Source organism: Nomascus leucogenys, chromosome 17, assembly GCF_006542625.1.
Source record: "Nomascus leucogenys isolate Asia chromosome 17, Asia_NLE_v1, whole genome shotgun sequence".
NCBI lineage: Eukaryota > Metazoa > Chordata > Mammalia > Primates > Hylobatidae > Nomascus > Nomascus leucogenys.
Window position 1 is genome coordinate 34,057,964 of NC_044397.1, and position 15,461 is coordinate 34,073,424.

The 15,461-nt window shown below is 53.4% G+C and overlaps 1 protein-coding gene across 2 annotated transcripts in view; it reads right to left on the reverse strand.

Annotated features, from left to right (window-relative positions):
• Positions 1-15,377, reverse strand: part of PTCD1 (pentatricopeptide repeat domain 1) — a 17,973-nt gene extending 2,596 nt beyond the window's left edge. Inside the window, exons 1-8 of one of the 2 annotated variants that reach the window (XM_030796924.1) lie at positions 15,230-15,377; positions 11,327-11,805; positions 9,557-9,697; positions 5,867-6,085; positions 5,376-5,477; positions 3,096-3,917; positions 2,068-2,250; positions 1,507-1,615 (exon numbers count right to left, since the gene is read on the reverse strand). In XM_030796924.1, coding sequence (XP_030652784.1) covers positions 1,507-1,615; positions 2,068-2,250; positions 3,096-3,917; positions 5,376-5,477; positions 5,867-6,085; positions 9,557-9,697; positions 11,327-11,779 — 2,029 coding nt within the window. In that variant the 5' untranslated portion in view covers positions 11,780-11,805; positions 15,230-15,377. The remainder of the gene's footprint in view (positions 1-1,506; positions 1,616-2,067; positions 2,251-3,095; positions 3,918-5,375; positions 5,478-5,866; positions 6,086-9,556; positions 9,698-11,326; positions 11,806-15,229) is intronic. The other variant, XM_030796922.1, reaches the window with a different exon arrangement.
• Between the last annotated feature and the right edge of the window lie 84 nt (positions 15,378-15,461).

Below are 15,461 nucleotides of genomic sequence, written 5' to 3' on the forward strand. Positions count from 1 at the left end.
TGCACTCCAGCGTCACTGGTGACAGAGTGAGACTCCATCTCATAAAAAAACAAAAGGAAATGCATCTATTGCTGGCAACACAGCACGGGGTACTGACTTTATGCAAAAGTGATATACATTCAGTAGAAACCCCTCACAAAGTAGATCCTTAGAGTTACATCCTGATAAAACCATTGCAAAGTTGAAAAATCCTATGTAGAATCATCTTTAAGTCAGGGACATCTGTCTGTGACTTAAATATGATATGCTTTAGGCCTATGATAGTCTTGTGACTGTCGAGTTGAACCCCTAGTGAGCCCTACGCCAGAGGGAAGAGATGATCCACTAGGAAGATATGCACAACATGTAATCAACAAAAAACCAGTACCCAGAATATATTAAAAAAACCCTGGAATCAATAAGAAAAGGCTCACAACCAACAGTTCAAAGCACAGACACACAGTTCAAAAATGCCCAGCTATGCCTTCAGCCAGGCACAATCTCCATTGCTCTCCCACCTATTTGTAGGAAGCCCTCAAAATGGCATTCAGGCGTGACACCTGCCTGGCGTTCCTGACCCCGCACCCTCTAGCTATGTGTGTCCCTGCCCATTTACGTGTTTCCGCCCCATCCAGGTTGTGCTTCAAGCCATAGTGGCTCTGGATGCTCCGGAGATGCTCAGCACAGAGTGTGACTCGATGGACCCAAGAGCCAAACCCCCAGAGCCTGATAGCCTCAGAACAGCAGGGAGAGGCTGTGGCCGTGACAAAGCAGATTCCATGACTCTGCCCTGCTCCTGCTGATACAGGAGGTTGAAAGAAATTATTTAGGCAGATAGTAAGGGCAACAGAGTCCTTGGCGAAATTTCCCTTTTAATAAAAAGCAGCCCCCAAATAATTTCTTTTCTAACAAAGAGCAGCCTGAAAAATTGAGCTGCAGACATAGATAAGCAAACTGGAAGCTTGCAGGGGTAAATGCTGGCGGCTGTGCCAACAGAAAAGGGCTACCTGGGAGCCAGATATGTTCAACGTGGGGGCCCCATCTTCCCTTCTTTGTCGCCACGTGTACAGTAAAGAACCAGGCAACATGGCAACAGCCACCTGTCTACATAATAAGAGGTTAAGGTAGGGCAACAGCTTTTATACATGCTATGTAAATGGCACACCTGGTCCAACCAATCTTTTGTGTCCTTTGTAAATCAGATGCCACCTCCCCAAGCATCTACAAAACCTCTGCATTACACTATGGAAGTGGCAAGCCATTTCTCTGGCACCTCTCTGCAAGCACAGAGCTCTTCCCTTTTTTTTTTTTCGCCACTGCACCCAGCAAGAGCTCTTCTCTTTCTTTCACCTATTAAACTTCAGCTCTTAATCTTTTTTTTTTTTGAGACCGAGTCTCCATCTATCGCCCGGGCTGGAGTGCAGTGGCGCGATCTTGGCTCAACAAATCTCGGGTATTCACCCCAGACAATGACACCACTTCACTGCCTGCCCAGTCCCTGAGCAAGCAACAACCTGTTTGGAGTACCCGGCAACGTGCAGGTGCTTTGGACCCAGATGAGCACGGCAGACAGCCTCTGCCTCCAGAGGCCTGATACAGGGAAGGCCAGGGCTGTCCGTGAGCACATGATCCGAGACTGTAGGACATGGCATAAAGGAACAGAGTGGGAAGGGGGAGGGGAGACTTTCACCCCAGGTTGGAGTGGCAGCCAGCTGGGCATCTCTGAGGGCCACTTAAACAGAGACCTCCAGGAGAAAGAGCCCGCCACATGAAAGTAGGTGCCACCCGAGGCAGGGGGAACGCCAATACCCTGAGGAAGGCAAGAGGCTGGTGGCCTTTGGGAACTGACAGAAGGCCACTGGGACGGACAGAGGCAGCAAAGGCAAGGCTGGCCTGAGACATGAGATGAGCCACGTGGACAGGGACTTGCAGGCTGTGGTCTACAGACTGGGGGACTGCTCCTAAGGGAAGCTGCTGGACAGTTTCAAGTATGGGAACACAATCCCAAGGGCCAGAACCGGGGTTGGGTGGTGGTGGGGCATAGCAATGGTGAAGGAGCTGATCAGCTTTTGAGCTTGGGGCACACACCCGGTCAAAGGTGGGAGGGTACTGGGCTGCAAACTCCAGCTGGCGGATGACCACTTCGTTCACCAGGACCCTGTTCTGCTTCATGTCCTTCAAGATGTTGATGAGATAGGTGTAGTTCAGCTTCCTGACGGCCGCGTTGATGAGAGCGCTGTAGATGTGAGTGTTGGGGGTCACCTGGGACTTCTAGAACACAGTGATATCGTAGAATCAGCAAGATGACGGCAGCCATTGGGACCCAGCAGCTCCCACCCTCCGTCAATCAAGCTGGCTCCCCGGACCAGCGGCCAGGGCCAGCAAGGCAAACTTGCCAGCAACAATGTGCTGAATGTCCCTCTCCAGCAGGAAAGCCAAGCCCAGCCCCTCTGCTCAGCCCTAAAGAAGCTGCGGAAAAGGACGCCCGTGCTGCTCTCAGACACCAAGTGACTCAGGCAGAAAATGATGTGGGAGACACCACCTCCTCGCTCCCTGGGGTGGGCTTCCTGGTGACACACGGTCACCAGGTGGTGGTCAGCCTAGAAAAGCGCGAGCCTTGGCTGGGTGAGCCCGGTAGGGTCCAGGAAAACAGCCAGAGGATGATGGACCTGGGGGACCCCGACAACCCAGGACGCAGCCTCTGCTGTGGTTGGATGAAATCCACGCAGCACTTCCAATGGGGGCTAGGTGGGAGGCGCAGACCTCGGGGGCTTTGAAAACTGCCCACAGCCCCCCAGGAATTCTGAGAATCCCTGCCATACCTCTAGAGTGTTGGAGCCGAGGCCTGTCCCCAGCCCTCAGTGTCAACCCACGGCCACCTTCTTCCAGATGGGAACATCCGTGTGTCTCTATGCCCAGCCCTGAAGCACTTGCCAGGGTCTGCTTCCCCCAAAATGGGACCAAAGACCAGAAGGTCATTGACCCCACTCTCTTTGCCCCTATGCACAGTTCATCCTCTCCAGGTGGGAGGTCTGCAGACCCCCCAAACTTTCCTCCTGAGCTGCAGAGTGCTCCTGAGCACCACGGGTGTCCTGCCCAGGCCCAAGTCCACTCACCTTCATGTCTGTGAGAAGCTGTAGACCGTCCTTTGGCCTGTGGCACCCGATGGCCAGGTTGCAGAATGTCTGTAGGTTGGGGACGAGGCCCCTCTTTGCCAGGACCGGCAACAGCGCCTTGGCCCCTTCCAGGTCTCCGAGCTTGCTCTTCTTTCTCACCAGCGTGTTAAAGAATGTCAGGTCGGCCTCCACCTGGTGCTCGTCCAGGAGAGCCAGCAGCAAGGACTCTGCAGGACTCCCGGACTCCACCACCTCGGCCAGTAGCGTGAGGGTCTTGATGTCGGGCTGCTGCCTGTGCTCTGCCATCTTGCTCAGGAAGCCCTCCAGGCCCCCTATCAAGGCCAGCCGGTCAGCTGGGGTGGTCACTGTTCCAAAGGAGACCACGGTGGTGGGAACGGCCCTGGGGGTCAGGAGGTTGACTTCCGGCTTCACGGGAGGTGGCTTCAGGGCCACTGGGGTGAGGGCCACTGTGTGGCTGGGCTCTGCCTTGGTATCCACCTCTGGTTGGGCCTTGCCGGGCACTCTGGCTTCCGGAGGCTCTGGAGGCCCAAGTGCCTGAGAAGTTTCCAGAAACAGCTGCCTTTCCAGGGCCTCCACGTGCAGCATGGCTGACATGAGGTTGCCTGCCTTGGCCTGGGCTGTCCTCCTTGGCCGCTGCCTGCTCACTGGGGGCTGAAGCACAGTCGCCTCCTCCCTGGGCTTCAGAAGCAGCTCTGAGGCCACCTGGGGGTCCCCTAGGCCACAGTCCCGAGCTGCCACCAACAGCAGGTTGTAGCTGTCTCGGCTCGGCTGTAGCCCCAGACTCAGCATCAGCTGCCACACCTGCCAGGGAAGAGACAAACATCAGCTGGGTGCTACCGTTCAGCAGCTGGGCGCAGGGTTCACGCCTGGAATCCCAGTCCCTTGGGAGTTTTAGACAGGAGGATCCCTTGAGACCAGGAGTTCCAGACAAGACCGGGCAACATAGCAAGACCCTGCCTCAAAAATATAGGCCAGGCGTGGTAGCTCACGCCTGTAATCCCAGCACTTTGGGAAGCTAAGGCGGGCAGATTCCTTGAGATCAGGAGTTCGAGACCAGCCCGGCCAACATGGTGAAACCCCATCTCTACTAAAAATACAAAAATTACTGGGTGTGGTATTGCATACCCACAGTCCCAGCTACTCAGGAGGCTGAAATGGGAGAATCACTTGAACCCAGAGATGGATGTTGCAGTGAGCCAAGATCATGCCACAGCACTCCAGCCTGGGTGACAGAGCGAGAGTGTCTCAAAACAATTTTAAAACATTTTAAAAATTGGCCGGGCGTGGTGGCTCATGCCTGTAGTCCTAGCATTTTGGGAGGGCAAGGCAGGCGGATCACGAGGTCAGGAGATCAAGACCACCCTGGCTAACACGGTGAAACTCTGTCTCTACTAAAAATACAAAAACAAAATTAGCTGGGCATGGTGGCGGGCGCCTATAGTCCCAGCTACTCAGGAGGCTGAGACGGGAGAATGGCGTGAACCCAGGAGGTGGAGCTTGCAGTGAGCTGAGATCGTGCCACTGTACTCCAGCCTGGGCGACAGAGCGAGACTGTCTCAAAATAAAAATTAAAAACATTAAAAAATAAAAATAATAAGAAAAAAAAAAGCTTTCCAGCCGGGAGCTGTGGTTCATACCTGTAATCCCAGCACTTTGGGAGGCCCAGGGGGGCGGATCACATGAGGCCAGGAGTTCAAGACCAGGCTGGTCAACATGGTGAAACCCTGTCTCTACTAAAAATACAAAATTAGCTGGACATGGTGGCGTGCGCCTGTAATCCCAGCTACTCAGGAGGCTGAGGCAGGAGTATCGCATGAAACTGGGAGGCGGAGGTTGCAGTGAGCTGAGATCGTTCCATTGCACTCCAGCCTGGGCAAGAGTGAGACTCCATCTCAAAATAAATAAATGAAAGAATGAATGACTCCTGGGTTGCACATGCAGAAGTGCTAGCAGGGCTGTGGGAGGGTTGAACAAGTCCCCAGGTGAGTGTGAGGCAGGCTTTCAAGGAAGGTGAGTTTAGAGGGGCTGAGCTGACTGCAAAGCAGGGTGGGAGGGGTGGGGGCCACCCTCATTCCACCTCCAAGGGCCTCCTCTTCCCACCATCTGTAGAACGGAGGCTACAGTGGCTGCTGGGTTTTCAGAAAAGAGCACAGATATAAAAATACTCAGCACAGGGCCATCACGGGTGCTCATAGGATGCCATTTTGCACCTCTGGTGCTGGGGAAGCAGGGCAGGAAGGTGAGGTGGGAGGGACATACCTGGAGGGCGTACCGGAAGCCCGTCTTCTTGTCTTGGATGCAGCCCATGAGCAGGAAACTGAAGGTCTCCTCTGTGACCACGTGCCCTTTGTGGATGATTTCCTGGGGGAGGGAACAAAGACGTCCCATTGAGAACCTGCAGCAGGCTGGGCGTGGTAACTCATGTCTGTAATCCTAGCACATTGGGAGGCCAAGGCAGGAGGATCACTTGAGGCCAGGAGTTTTGTGACCAGCCTGGGCAACACAGCAAGACCCTGTCTCTAGGAAGCCTTCCCTCGAGTGCACAAAGCAGGACGCGGCACACAGTGGCACACACAACCTCCAGTAGGGTCTCATTAGATCCATCTGTGAACCCCAGGGCCCAAGACTGGCTGTCTCACCCTCCCTGAGCCTTCCTGCATGAGGAGAGACAGACACCACAGCCCTAGCCCTGCCCCTGCCACGTGGGACCAGCCCCAGGACGGGGAGCAGGACGGCAGAGGAAGCCCCACCTTGAACACATCGAGGCACATTCTAAGGTCTGCACACTTGGCAGCCATCTTCAGCAGCGCGTGGTACGTTTTCAAGTTGAGCTCGAAGTTTTTGGCCTGCAGCTGCTGCCGGAGCTTCAGGGCGCTCTGCAGAGCTGAGTCCTTCCAGGGGGACTCGGCACAGACGTTGAACAGGGCCGTGTAGGTGGCGTCCGAGGGCTCCAGGTCCCGCTTTTTCATCTGTGGAGATGGAAGAAGCTCAGCAGTGGCTGGGGATCAGCTGGACACACAGGTGAGCAGCCGCCCCAGAGGAGGCTGAGGCTGGAGAGCATCCTGTCACTGCATCCACCAGGCCAGGCTCTAAGGCAGAGCCATGGACACATCAGAGCCCAGCTCTCCAAGCTCAGATACATTGAAGGGACTCTGAAAACTGAGCACACATACCCAGATGTACCAAACAGGAGCTATCCTGCCCTGGGCACTTGTCAGCCCACTCCAGGCCTGGGGTCCTGGCAGCAAGGTCTTCCTGATGTTCCCACCTTCAGGCCACCCAGTCAAGGGGAAAAGGGCCTGTCGTGCTTACTACCCGAGGGCTCCTGGGCAAGTTAGCGCTTCCTCGTGAAAATGGGGATGAAACTGGGGATGTCTGTGGCAAGTGGGAGGGTGCGCTGCAGTGCTCTAGGGGTGGCCCCAAGCCAGTGGCACGATGCACACTCTCAGCACATTCGCAGGGCCACCTGATCTGGTAAGTCACAAGCCCCGGAGGTGAGCGACATTCAGCTTATTGAGCCTCCAAGAGACTAAGGCAGGTGCTCAGGGTTGACAATCCATGGTGAAGCCTAGCACTCGCTATTGGCCAGAGAATGGCCATCCGGCCAAAGGCAGGCAATAGGCGGCTCAGCAGCAGAAAGAACTCTGCTAGAGTCAGGCCATCTGGGGCTCAAATCCCAGCCCCGGTGCATTCAAGTGGGGTGGCCTTGGATATGTCCCTTCATCGCTCTGTGCCTCAGTTTCCTTATCTGAAAAGCAAAGATGGCAGTCCCCACTTTGAGGATAATGTAGGCTCTGAGTGTATTGCTGCACTCCACAGAGGTGCACTGACAACTCACTACCCGCCCAGCAGCAGCCCTGGGGTTAGCAGAGCGGGCACAGCCTGTCCTTAATGAGCTTACACTCAAGGAGACACACTGCAGGTGAGTCACCAAAAACAGTAACAAGGCCGGGTGCCGTGGCTCACGCCTATAACCCCAGCACTTTGGAAGGCTGAGGCGGGCAGATCACCTGAGGTCAGGAGTTCGAGACCAACCTGGCCAACATGGCGAAACTCCGTCTTCTACAAAAAACACAAAAAAATTAGCCGGGCGTGGTAGTGGGTGCCTTTAATCCCAGCTACTCAGGAGGCTGAGGCAGGAGAATTGCTTGAACCTGGGAGGTGGAGGTTGCAGTGAGCCAAGGTCGCACCATTGCACTGCACTCCAGCCAGGGTGACAGAGCCAAAACTCCCGTCTCAAAAAAATAAATTAAATAAAATAAATAAAAACAATAAAAATATTCATTTTTTCTTTTTTTTTTGAGATGGAGTCTTACTCTGTCACCAGGCTGGAGTGCAGTGGCGTCATCTCAGCTCACTACAACCTTCCTCCACTTCCTGGGTTCAAGTGATTCTCCTGCCTCAGCCTCCCAAGTAGCTGGAACTACAGGTGCGTGCCACCATACCCAGCTAATTTTTGTATTTTTAGTAGAGACAGGGTTTCACCATGTTGACCAGGATGGTCTCAATCTCTTGACCTCGTGATCCGCCCGCTTTGGCCTCCCAAAATGGTGGGATTACAGGCGTGGGCCACCACAATATAATAGCCAAAAATAATAGCCAATAATAATGGCCAAAAATAATAGTTTTAAAAAATGGATGTAATGGGCCGGGTGCGGTGGCTCACACCTGTAATTCTAGCACTTTGGGAGGCCAAGGCGGGTGGATCACTTGAGGTCAGGAGTTCGAGACCAGCCTGGTCAACATGGTGAAATGCTGTCTCTACTAAAAATACAAAAAAAATGAGCCAGGCATGGTGGCATGTGCGCCTGTAGTCCCAGCTACTCGGAAGGCTGAGGCATGAGAATCACTCGAGCCCAGGAGGCAGAGGTTCCAGTGAGCCAGGTCGCACCACTGCTCTCCAGCCTGGGCGACAGAGCTAGACTCTGTCTCCAAAAAATAAAAATAAAAAAAGAGGAGTGTGGGGAAAAAAGAGAGAGAGAGATCAGACTGTTATTGTGTCTATGTAGAAAGAAGTAGACATAAGAAACTCCATTTTGTTCTGTACTAAGAGAAATTCTTCTGCCTTGAGATGCTGTTAATCTGTAACCCTAGCCCCAACCCTGTGCTTGCAGAGAGGCATGTGCTGTGTTGACTCAAGATTTAATGGATTTAGTGATGTGCAGGATGTACTTTGTTAAAAAAGTGCTTGAAGGCAGTATGCTAAGTCCATTCTCTAATCTCGAGTACCCAGGGACACAATACACTGCAGAAGGCAGCAGGGACCTCTGCCCAGGAAAGCCAGGTATTGTCCAAGGTTTCTCCACATTTGATGGCCTAAGATATGGCCTCGTGGGAAAGGAAAGACCTGACCGTCCCCCAGCCTGTCCCCCAGCCCGACACCCATAAAGGGTCTGTGTTGAGGAGGATTAATGAAAGAGGAAGGCCTCTTTGCAGTTGAGATAAGAGGAAGGCATCTGCCTCCTGCTCCTCCCTGGGAATGGAATGTCTTTGGTGTAAAACCAGATTGTGTGTTCTATTTACTGAGATAGGAGAAAACCGCCTTAGGGCTGGAGGTGAGACCTGCTGGAGGCAATACTGCTCTTTAATGCACGAGATGTTTGTGTATGTGCACATCAAAGCACAGCACCTTTCCTTAAAGTTATTTATGACACAGAGACCTTTGCTCACACGTTTTCCTGCTGACCCTCTCCCCAGGACCCTATTGTCCTGCCACATCCCCCTCTCCAAGATGGTAGAGATAGTGATCAATAAATACTGAGGGAACTCAGAGACCAGTGCCAGTTGCTGAGCGTATGCTGAGCACCGGTCCCCTGGGTCCACTGTTCTTTCTCTATACTTTGTCTCTGTGTCTTATTTCTTTTCTCAGTCTCTCATCCCACCTGACGAGAAACACCCACAGGTGTGGAGGGGCTGGCCTCCTTCAGAGGAGCAGATGCGGTGGCTGGGCTGTGGCCTGTAATCCCAGCACTTTGGGAGGCTGAGGCAGGTGGCCAGGGGTTAGAGACCAGCCTAGACAACGCAGCACAATCCCACCTCTACAAAAAATTTAAAAATTAGCCAGATGTGGTGCTACACACCTGTGCTCACAGCTACTGGCGAGGCTGAGGCAGGAGGAACTCTTGAGCCAAGGAGTTGGAGGCTGCAGTGAGCTATGACTGCACTCCAGCCTAGGCGACAGAGTGGGGCTCCCTCTGCTTTTTTTCTTTTTTGAAAGGAAAAGAACGGGAACATGGGGACCGCCGCAGTCCAGGCAGGTGATAAAGGGCTTTCCATGTCATCTCGTTTATCACCCACAATCACCACCATTTTAAGGAGATGACTCTGAGGCCAGGGAGGTGAAGTCACCTGCCCAGTGTAAAGCACTAGCAAGTGGCACACTTGGGATCCGCCCCCAGCTTTTCAGAGCCTCGCCCCGGCTGCCCCGCACCCACACGCACCTGGTTGTAGAGCTTAAAGGCCTTCTTCAGGTAGCCGACCCGCCCGCAGCCCCCGATCAGCACTGTGTAGTTGCTCTCCATGGGCTGCAATCGCTCCTCCTTCAGCATCTGCCTCTCAAACAGGTCCAGGGCTTCGACCAGCTGCAGGGAAGAGGCAACAGGGCAGGGGCTCAGAACAGCCCCAGAGACCCTCAGCAGAGAGAGGGTTGAGGCTGAGGGACCCTCCCGAGATGGTGCAGGACGGCGGCCCTGGGTGACTGCAAACCCCCTGGGCCCCCGGCTGTCTCTGCCCCATCCCTTCCCTCACACCATTTCCCTGGTGAAGCCTCAGTTCATTCCTTTATTCCTTCATTATTTTCATCTGTTCATTCAAACAATAATTACTGAGTGCTTCAATGAGCCAGACAAGGTCCATCTACTGCATATACGGCTGGGAACAAGAGGGAGCTCCTTCTTGGAGCTCATGTTTCACTGTGGAAAGTCAGACATGAGGCCGGGTGCAGTGGCTCACCCCTGTAATCCCAGCACTTTGGAAGGCTGAGGTGGGCAGATCACAAGGTCAGGAATTCGAGACCAGCCTGGCCAACATGGTGAAACCCCGTCTCTACTAAAAATACAAAAATTAGCCAGGTATGGTGGCGTGCACCTGTAATCCCAGCTACTTGGAAGGCTAAGGCAGGAGAATTGCTTGAACCCGGGAGGCAGAGGCTACGGTGAGCCGAGATTGCACCACTGCACTCCAGCCTGGGTGACAGAGTGAGACTCCGTCTCAAAAAAAAAACAGACAGACATGAAATGGGATAATTAAGAAAGACATACAGTATATCAAGTGATGATAGGTGCTACGAACAAAACTAAAGCAGGGGCCAGGTGTAATGGCTAATACTTGTAGTCCCAGCATTTCAGGAGACCGAGGCGGGCGGATCACCTGAGGTCTGGAGTTTGAGACCAGCCTGGCCAACATGGAGAAACCCTATCTCTTTTTTTTTTTTTTTGAGGCAGAGTTTTTTCCTCTCGTTGCCCAGGCTGGAGTGCAATGGCACGATCTTGGCTCACTGCAACCTCTGCCTCCCAGGTTCAAGAGATTCTCCTGCCTCAGCCTCCTGAGTAGCTGGGATTACAGGCACACGCCACTGTGCCTGGCTAATTTTGTAGTTTTAGTAGAGACAGGGTTTCTCCATGTTGGTCAGGCTGGTCTCGAACTCCTGACCTCAGGTGATCCATCTGCCTCAGCCTCCCAAAGCACTGGGATTACAGGCGTGAGCCACCGCGCCCGGCTGAGAAACCCTATCTCTACTAAAAACATCAAGATCGGCCAGGTGTGGGGGCACAGGCCTGTAATCCCAGCTACTCGGGACATTGAAGCAGGAGAATTGCTTGAATTCCCACTGCACTCCAGCCTGGGCGACAGAGTGAGATCCTGTCTTAAAAAACACCTAAAGCAGGGAGTGCCAGAAGGGTGTGGAGGATTCACTTTTCTTTTTCTTTTCTTTTTTTTTTTGAGACAGACTCTTGCTCTGTGACTCAGGCTGGAGTCCAGCGGTAAGATCAGCTCAGTGCAACCTCCATCTCTACAAAAAAAAAAAAATACAATAAAATAAAACTGTGGTGGCGGATGGCAAAGGGTCGCGATACTTACAGCCATAAGGCTGGCAGTTCAGCAGGGTAGGCCCAAAACTTAGAGGCTGGGAAAGTCAGGCGACCCCTTGCAAAACACTGAGCCGCCAGGGGAAAGAAGCCAGGAGCCACAGAACCCAAAGTGCCCCTCACCTTCCCTTCCTTGATCAGGCGTTTGCACTGCAAGAAGTACCAGTACGGGGTGTTTCTCCGGCCTCGCCATAATTTGGGCTCCGGTTCCCTTTGCTCATCTCTCTGTTCCCCGAACCGCAGGTTATGGAACTGGGCTGTGGATTTGTGGAATAGTCTCCGGGAGGTGTATTTGTCAGAGAGGGTCCCAAAACTCTCCTCCTCCTCCTCGTCTTCTTCCTGTGTGGCCGTGGAGTTGGAGTGACTCAGGTCAGAGCCCAGGCTGCCTGTGTTCTCTTGGCGCTCCTGGCCAAGGGGCAGCTGAGAGGAGGAGCTGCTGAAGGGCGCCCACACTGGCCACATCAGCCCCTCCCTGCCTCCCGCCCACCTGGCTCTACAGGGGTCCAGGTGTTGCAGGATGAACAGTCCCATGGGGCGGGCCCTGGAGAACAGTCGAGCAAGCCTCACGAAGTCCATTTCTGGCTTTCCTGTCCCTCCAGGGCCTGGAATATATCAGGAAAAATAAGACAGTCAACTCAGTTCCTAGTCACAAAAGGCAGAAAGAAAGAAGTGGTTACAAGTATGGGCCCAGGCCAGGTGCGATGGCTCATGCCTGTAATCCCAGAACTTTGGGAGGTCGAGGCTGGCATATCACTTGATGTCAGGAGTTTGAGACCAGCCTGGACAACATGGTGAAACCCTGTCTCTATGAAAAATACAAAAATTAGCCAGGCGTGGTGGTGTGCGCCTGTAATCCCAGCTACTCAGGAGGCTGAGGCAAGAGAATCACTTGAACCTGGGAGATGGAGCTTGCAGTGAGCTGAGATTGTGCCACCATACTCCAGCCTGGGTGAGAGTGAGACTCTGTCTCGGAAAAAAAAAGAAAGAAAAACAGGCCAGGGGCGGTGGCTCACACCTGCACTCCCAGCACTTTGGGAGGCTGAGGCGGGCAGATCAGTTCAAGACACCCCATCTCTATTAAAAATACAAAACACATGAGCTAGGTGTGGTGCTACACGTCTAATCCCAGCTACTCAGGAGACTGAGGTAGGAGAACCGCTAGAATCCAGGAGACAGAGCTTGCAGTGAGCTGAGATCGCGCCACTGCACTCCAGCCTGAGTGACACAGTGAGACTCTGTCTCAGAAAAAAAATAATAATAATAATAAAATAAGAAGTATGGGCCCGTTGAGATTGGAAAAGTCTCACAAGTGATAGCAGATAGAACAGATTAAAAACTAGGCCCAGTAGGCCAGGAGCAGTGGCTCAGGCCTGTAATCCCAGGACTTTGAGAGGCCAAGGTGGGTGGATCACCTCAGGCCAGGAGTTCGAGACCAGCCTGACGTGGTGAACCCCATCTCTACCAAAAATACAAAAATTAGCTGGGCGTGACAGCGTGCCCCTGTAATTCCAGCTACTTGGGAGGCTGAGGCAGGAGAATCACTTGAACGTGGGAGGCGGAGGTTGCAGTGAGCCAAGATCGCGCCATTGCACTCCAGCCTGAGCGACAGAGCAAGACTCCATCTCAAAACAACAACAACAAACAAAAAACTAGGCCCAGCAAGGGGAGAGACTTGCTGGGGTCCTGCAGCAGTGCAGTGGGTGAGACTGGCCAGCTTGGGCTGGGCTGGCTTTGAACTCAGGTCCATGTAACGCATCGATGACTGTCCTGACCAGCACTTTTGTAAAACTAGTGCAGGGGGCCTTTATCATTCTGCATCTGGCAAGCCCTGCCACTCCTTCTTACAAGCATGGTGTTTATGTAAGTTTCTTTTTTGTGGAATGGGGTCTTCATGTTGCCCAGGCGGGAGTGCGATGGCACAGTGGAGTGCAAATGCACAATCACTGCAACCTCCAACTCCTGGGCTCAAGTGATCCTCCTACCTCAACCTCCCAATTAACTAGCACTACTGGTGCACACCACCATATCTGGCTAATTTTTTGTATTTTTTTGTAGAGATGGAGTCTCCCTATGTTGCCAGGCTGGTCTAGAACTCCTGGCCTCAAGCAATCCTCCAGCCTTGGCCTCCCAAAGTGCTGGGATTGCAGGCGTAAGCCTCCATGCCCTGCCTTACGTGCATTAATTACAATACACAGAATTACAAAACAAAAAGCAATGATATTGAAATGGCATCAAAATGCTTTAAAAACAAATTTCTGCTATACTAGTATAGATGCTTATTTTCAATTAAATAATAAGACCCTATCATAATTTCTCTTCTTTTTCTTTTTCTTTTTTTTTTTTTGAGACGGAGTCTTGCTCTGTCCCTCAGGCTAGAGTGCAGTGGCGCGATCTCGGCTCACTGCAAGCTCCGCCTCCCAGGCTCACGCCATTCTCCTGCCTCAGCCTCCTGAGTAGCTGGGACTACAGGCGCCTGCCAACACGCCCGGCTAATTTTTTTGTATTTTTAGTAGAGACGGGGTTTCACCGTGTTAGCCAGGATGGTCTCGATCTCCTGACCTCGTGATCCGCCCGCCTCGGCCTCCCAAAGTGCTGGGATTACAGGCTTGAGCCACCGCGCCCAGCCTTCATAATTTCTTTTCTTTTTTTTTTTTTTTTTTTGAGACAGAGTCTGTCACTCTGTCGTCAGGCTGGAGTGCAGTGGTGTGATCTCGGCTCACTGCAATCTCCGCCTCCCGGATTCAAGCGATTCTCCTGCCTCAGCCTCCTGAGTAGCTGGGACTACAGGCGCATGCCACCACACCAAGCTAATTTTTGTATTTTTAGTAGAGACGGGGTTTCACCACGTTGGCCAGGATGGCCTCTATCTTTTGACCTTGTGATCCCCCCACCTCGGCCTCCCGAAGTGCTGGGATTACAGGCATGAGCCACTGTACCCGGCCAACTCTATCATAATTTCAAAGCAGTAATAAATGTAAGTGACAGCTTAAGATACCACCTTGTAGTTGCTGCACAAACTGGTTTTTTTTGAGTCTCACTCTGTCACAAGGCTGGAGGGGGGTGGTGCAATCTTGGCTCAATGCAACCTCTGCCTCCCGGGTTCAAGCAATGCTCGTGCCTCAGCCTCCCAAATAGCTGGGATTACAGGAACGCGCCACTACTCCAGGCTAATTTTTATATTTTTAGTAGGGACGGGGTTTTGCCATCCTGCCCAGGCTGGTCTCGAACTCCTGACCTCACGTGATCCTCTTGCCTCGGCCTCCCAAAGTGCTGGGGTTACAGGTGTGAGCCACCATGCCTGGCCCTGCATAAACTGTTATCTAGAACTATCATTTACACTCACCCCCACAGTTTCAGGCACCCCTAAGGCTGCTCCAGCAATCAGGAAAGGAAATGCTAAATTTCACACAGAGAAAATAGGGGGATCATTTTGTTCCTACACAAGCTCATTACCCCACCCTGGTTAAAAAACCCTGAATTAGGCTGTATAGTGGCTCATGCCTGCAATTCCAGCACTTTGGGAGGCACAGGCAGGAGGATCGCTTGGGGCTTGGGGCCAGGAGTTCGAGACGAGCCTGGGCAACATAGCAAGACCCGCCACCCGCCCCCCCACAGGCGTCTCTACAGAAATTAAAAATAAAATTTTAAAAATTAGCCAGGCGTGGTGGTGCAGCGTCTGTAGTTCCAGCTACCCGGGAGGCTGAGGTGGGAGGATCGCTTGAGTCTGAGTAGTTGACTGCAGTGAGCTACGATCGTACCACTGTACCCCAGCCTGGGCCACAGAGCGAGAAAAAACCCTGAATTAGAGACACGCTGCGGCCGTCCTTCCTCGGAGAGACCCGCCCCTCCTCAGACGCCCACCCGGGCCCTCAGGCTAACGCCGACCCCTCTCCACACGGACTTTTGCAGCCTCAGTTTCCCTCCTCGGACGCCCCCGGCTCCAATCCCGGCTCGGGCACTTCCTTCCCTTCTGGCGTGTCTCTGCCCGGGTCCCGGGGGTCCTGCGAGGATCACACAGGAACTCACTTGAAGTGTCCGGCGCAGTGCACTCCGACAGGGCGCCCTGCCCGGTCCCCGCGGCGCACCAGTCTCTTCCTCGGGTCACCCGCTCCCCAGGCGCGCAGGCGCAGTCCGCGTCACCGACTCACGCGGCTGGTTTCAGGTTCCCGGCGAGGCGAGGCCGGCGTTCGGCTGGCGGCTAGCTGGGACTAGCGGAGCGGCGGAACTCCGCGCTCGATTGGCAGTGCCTGGACAGGCG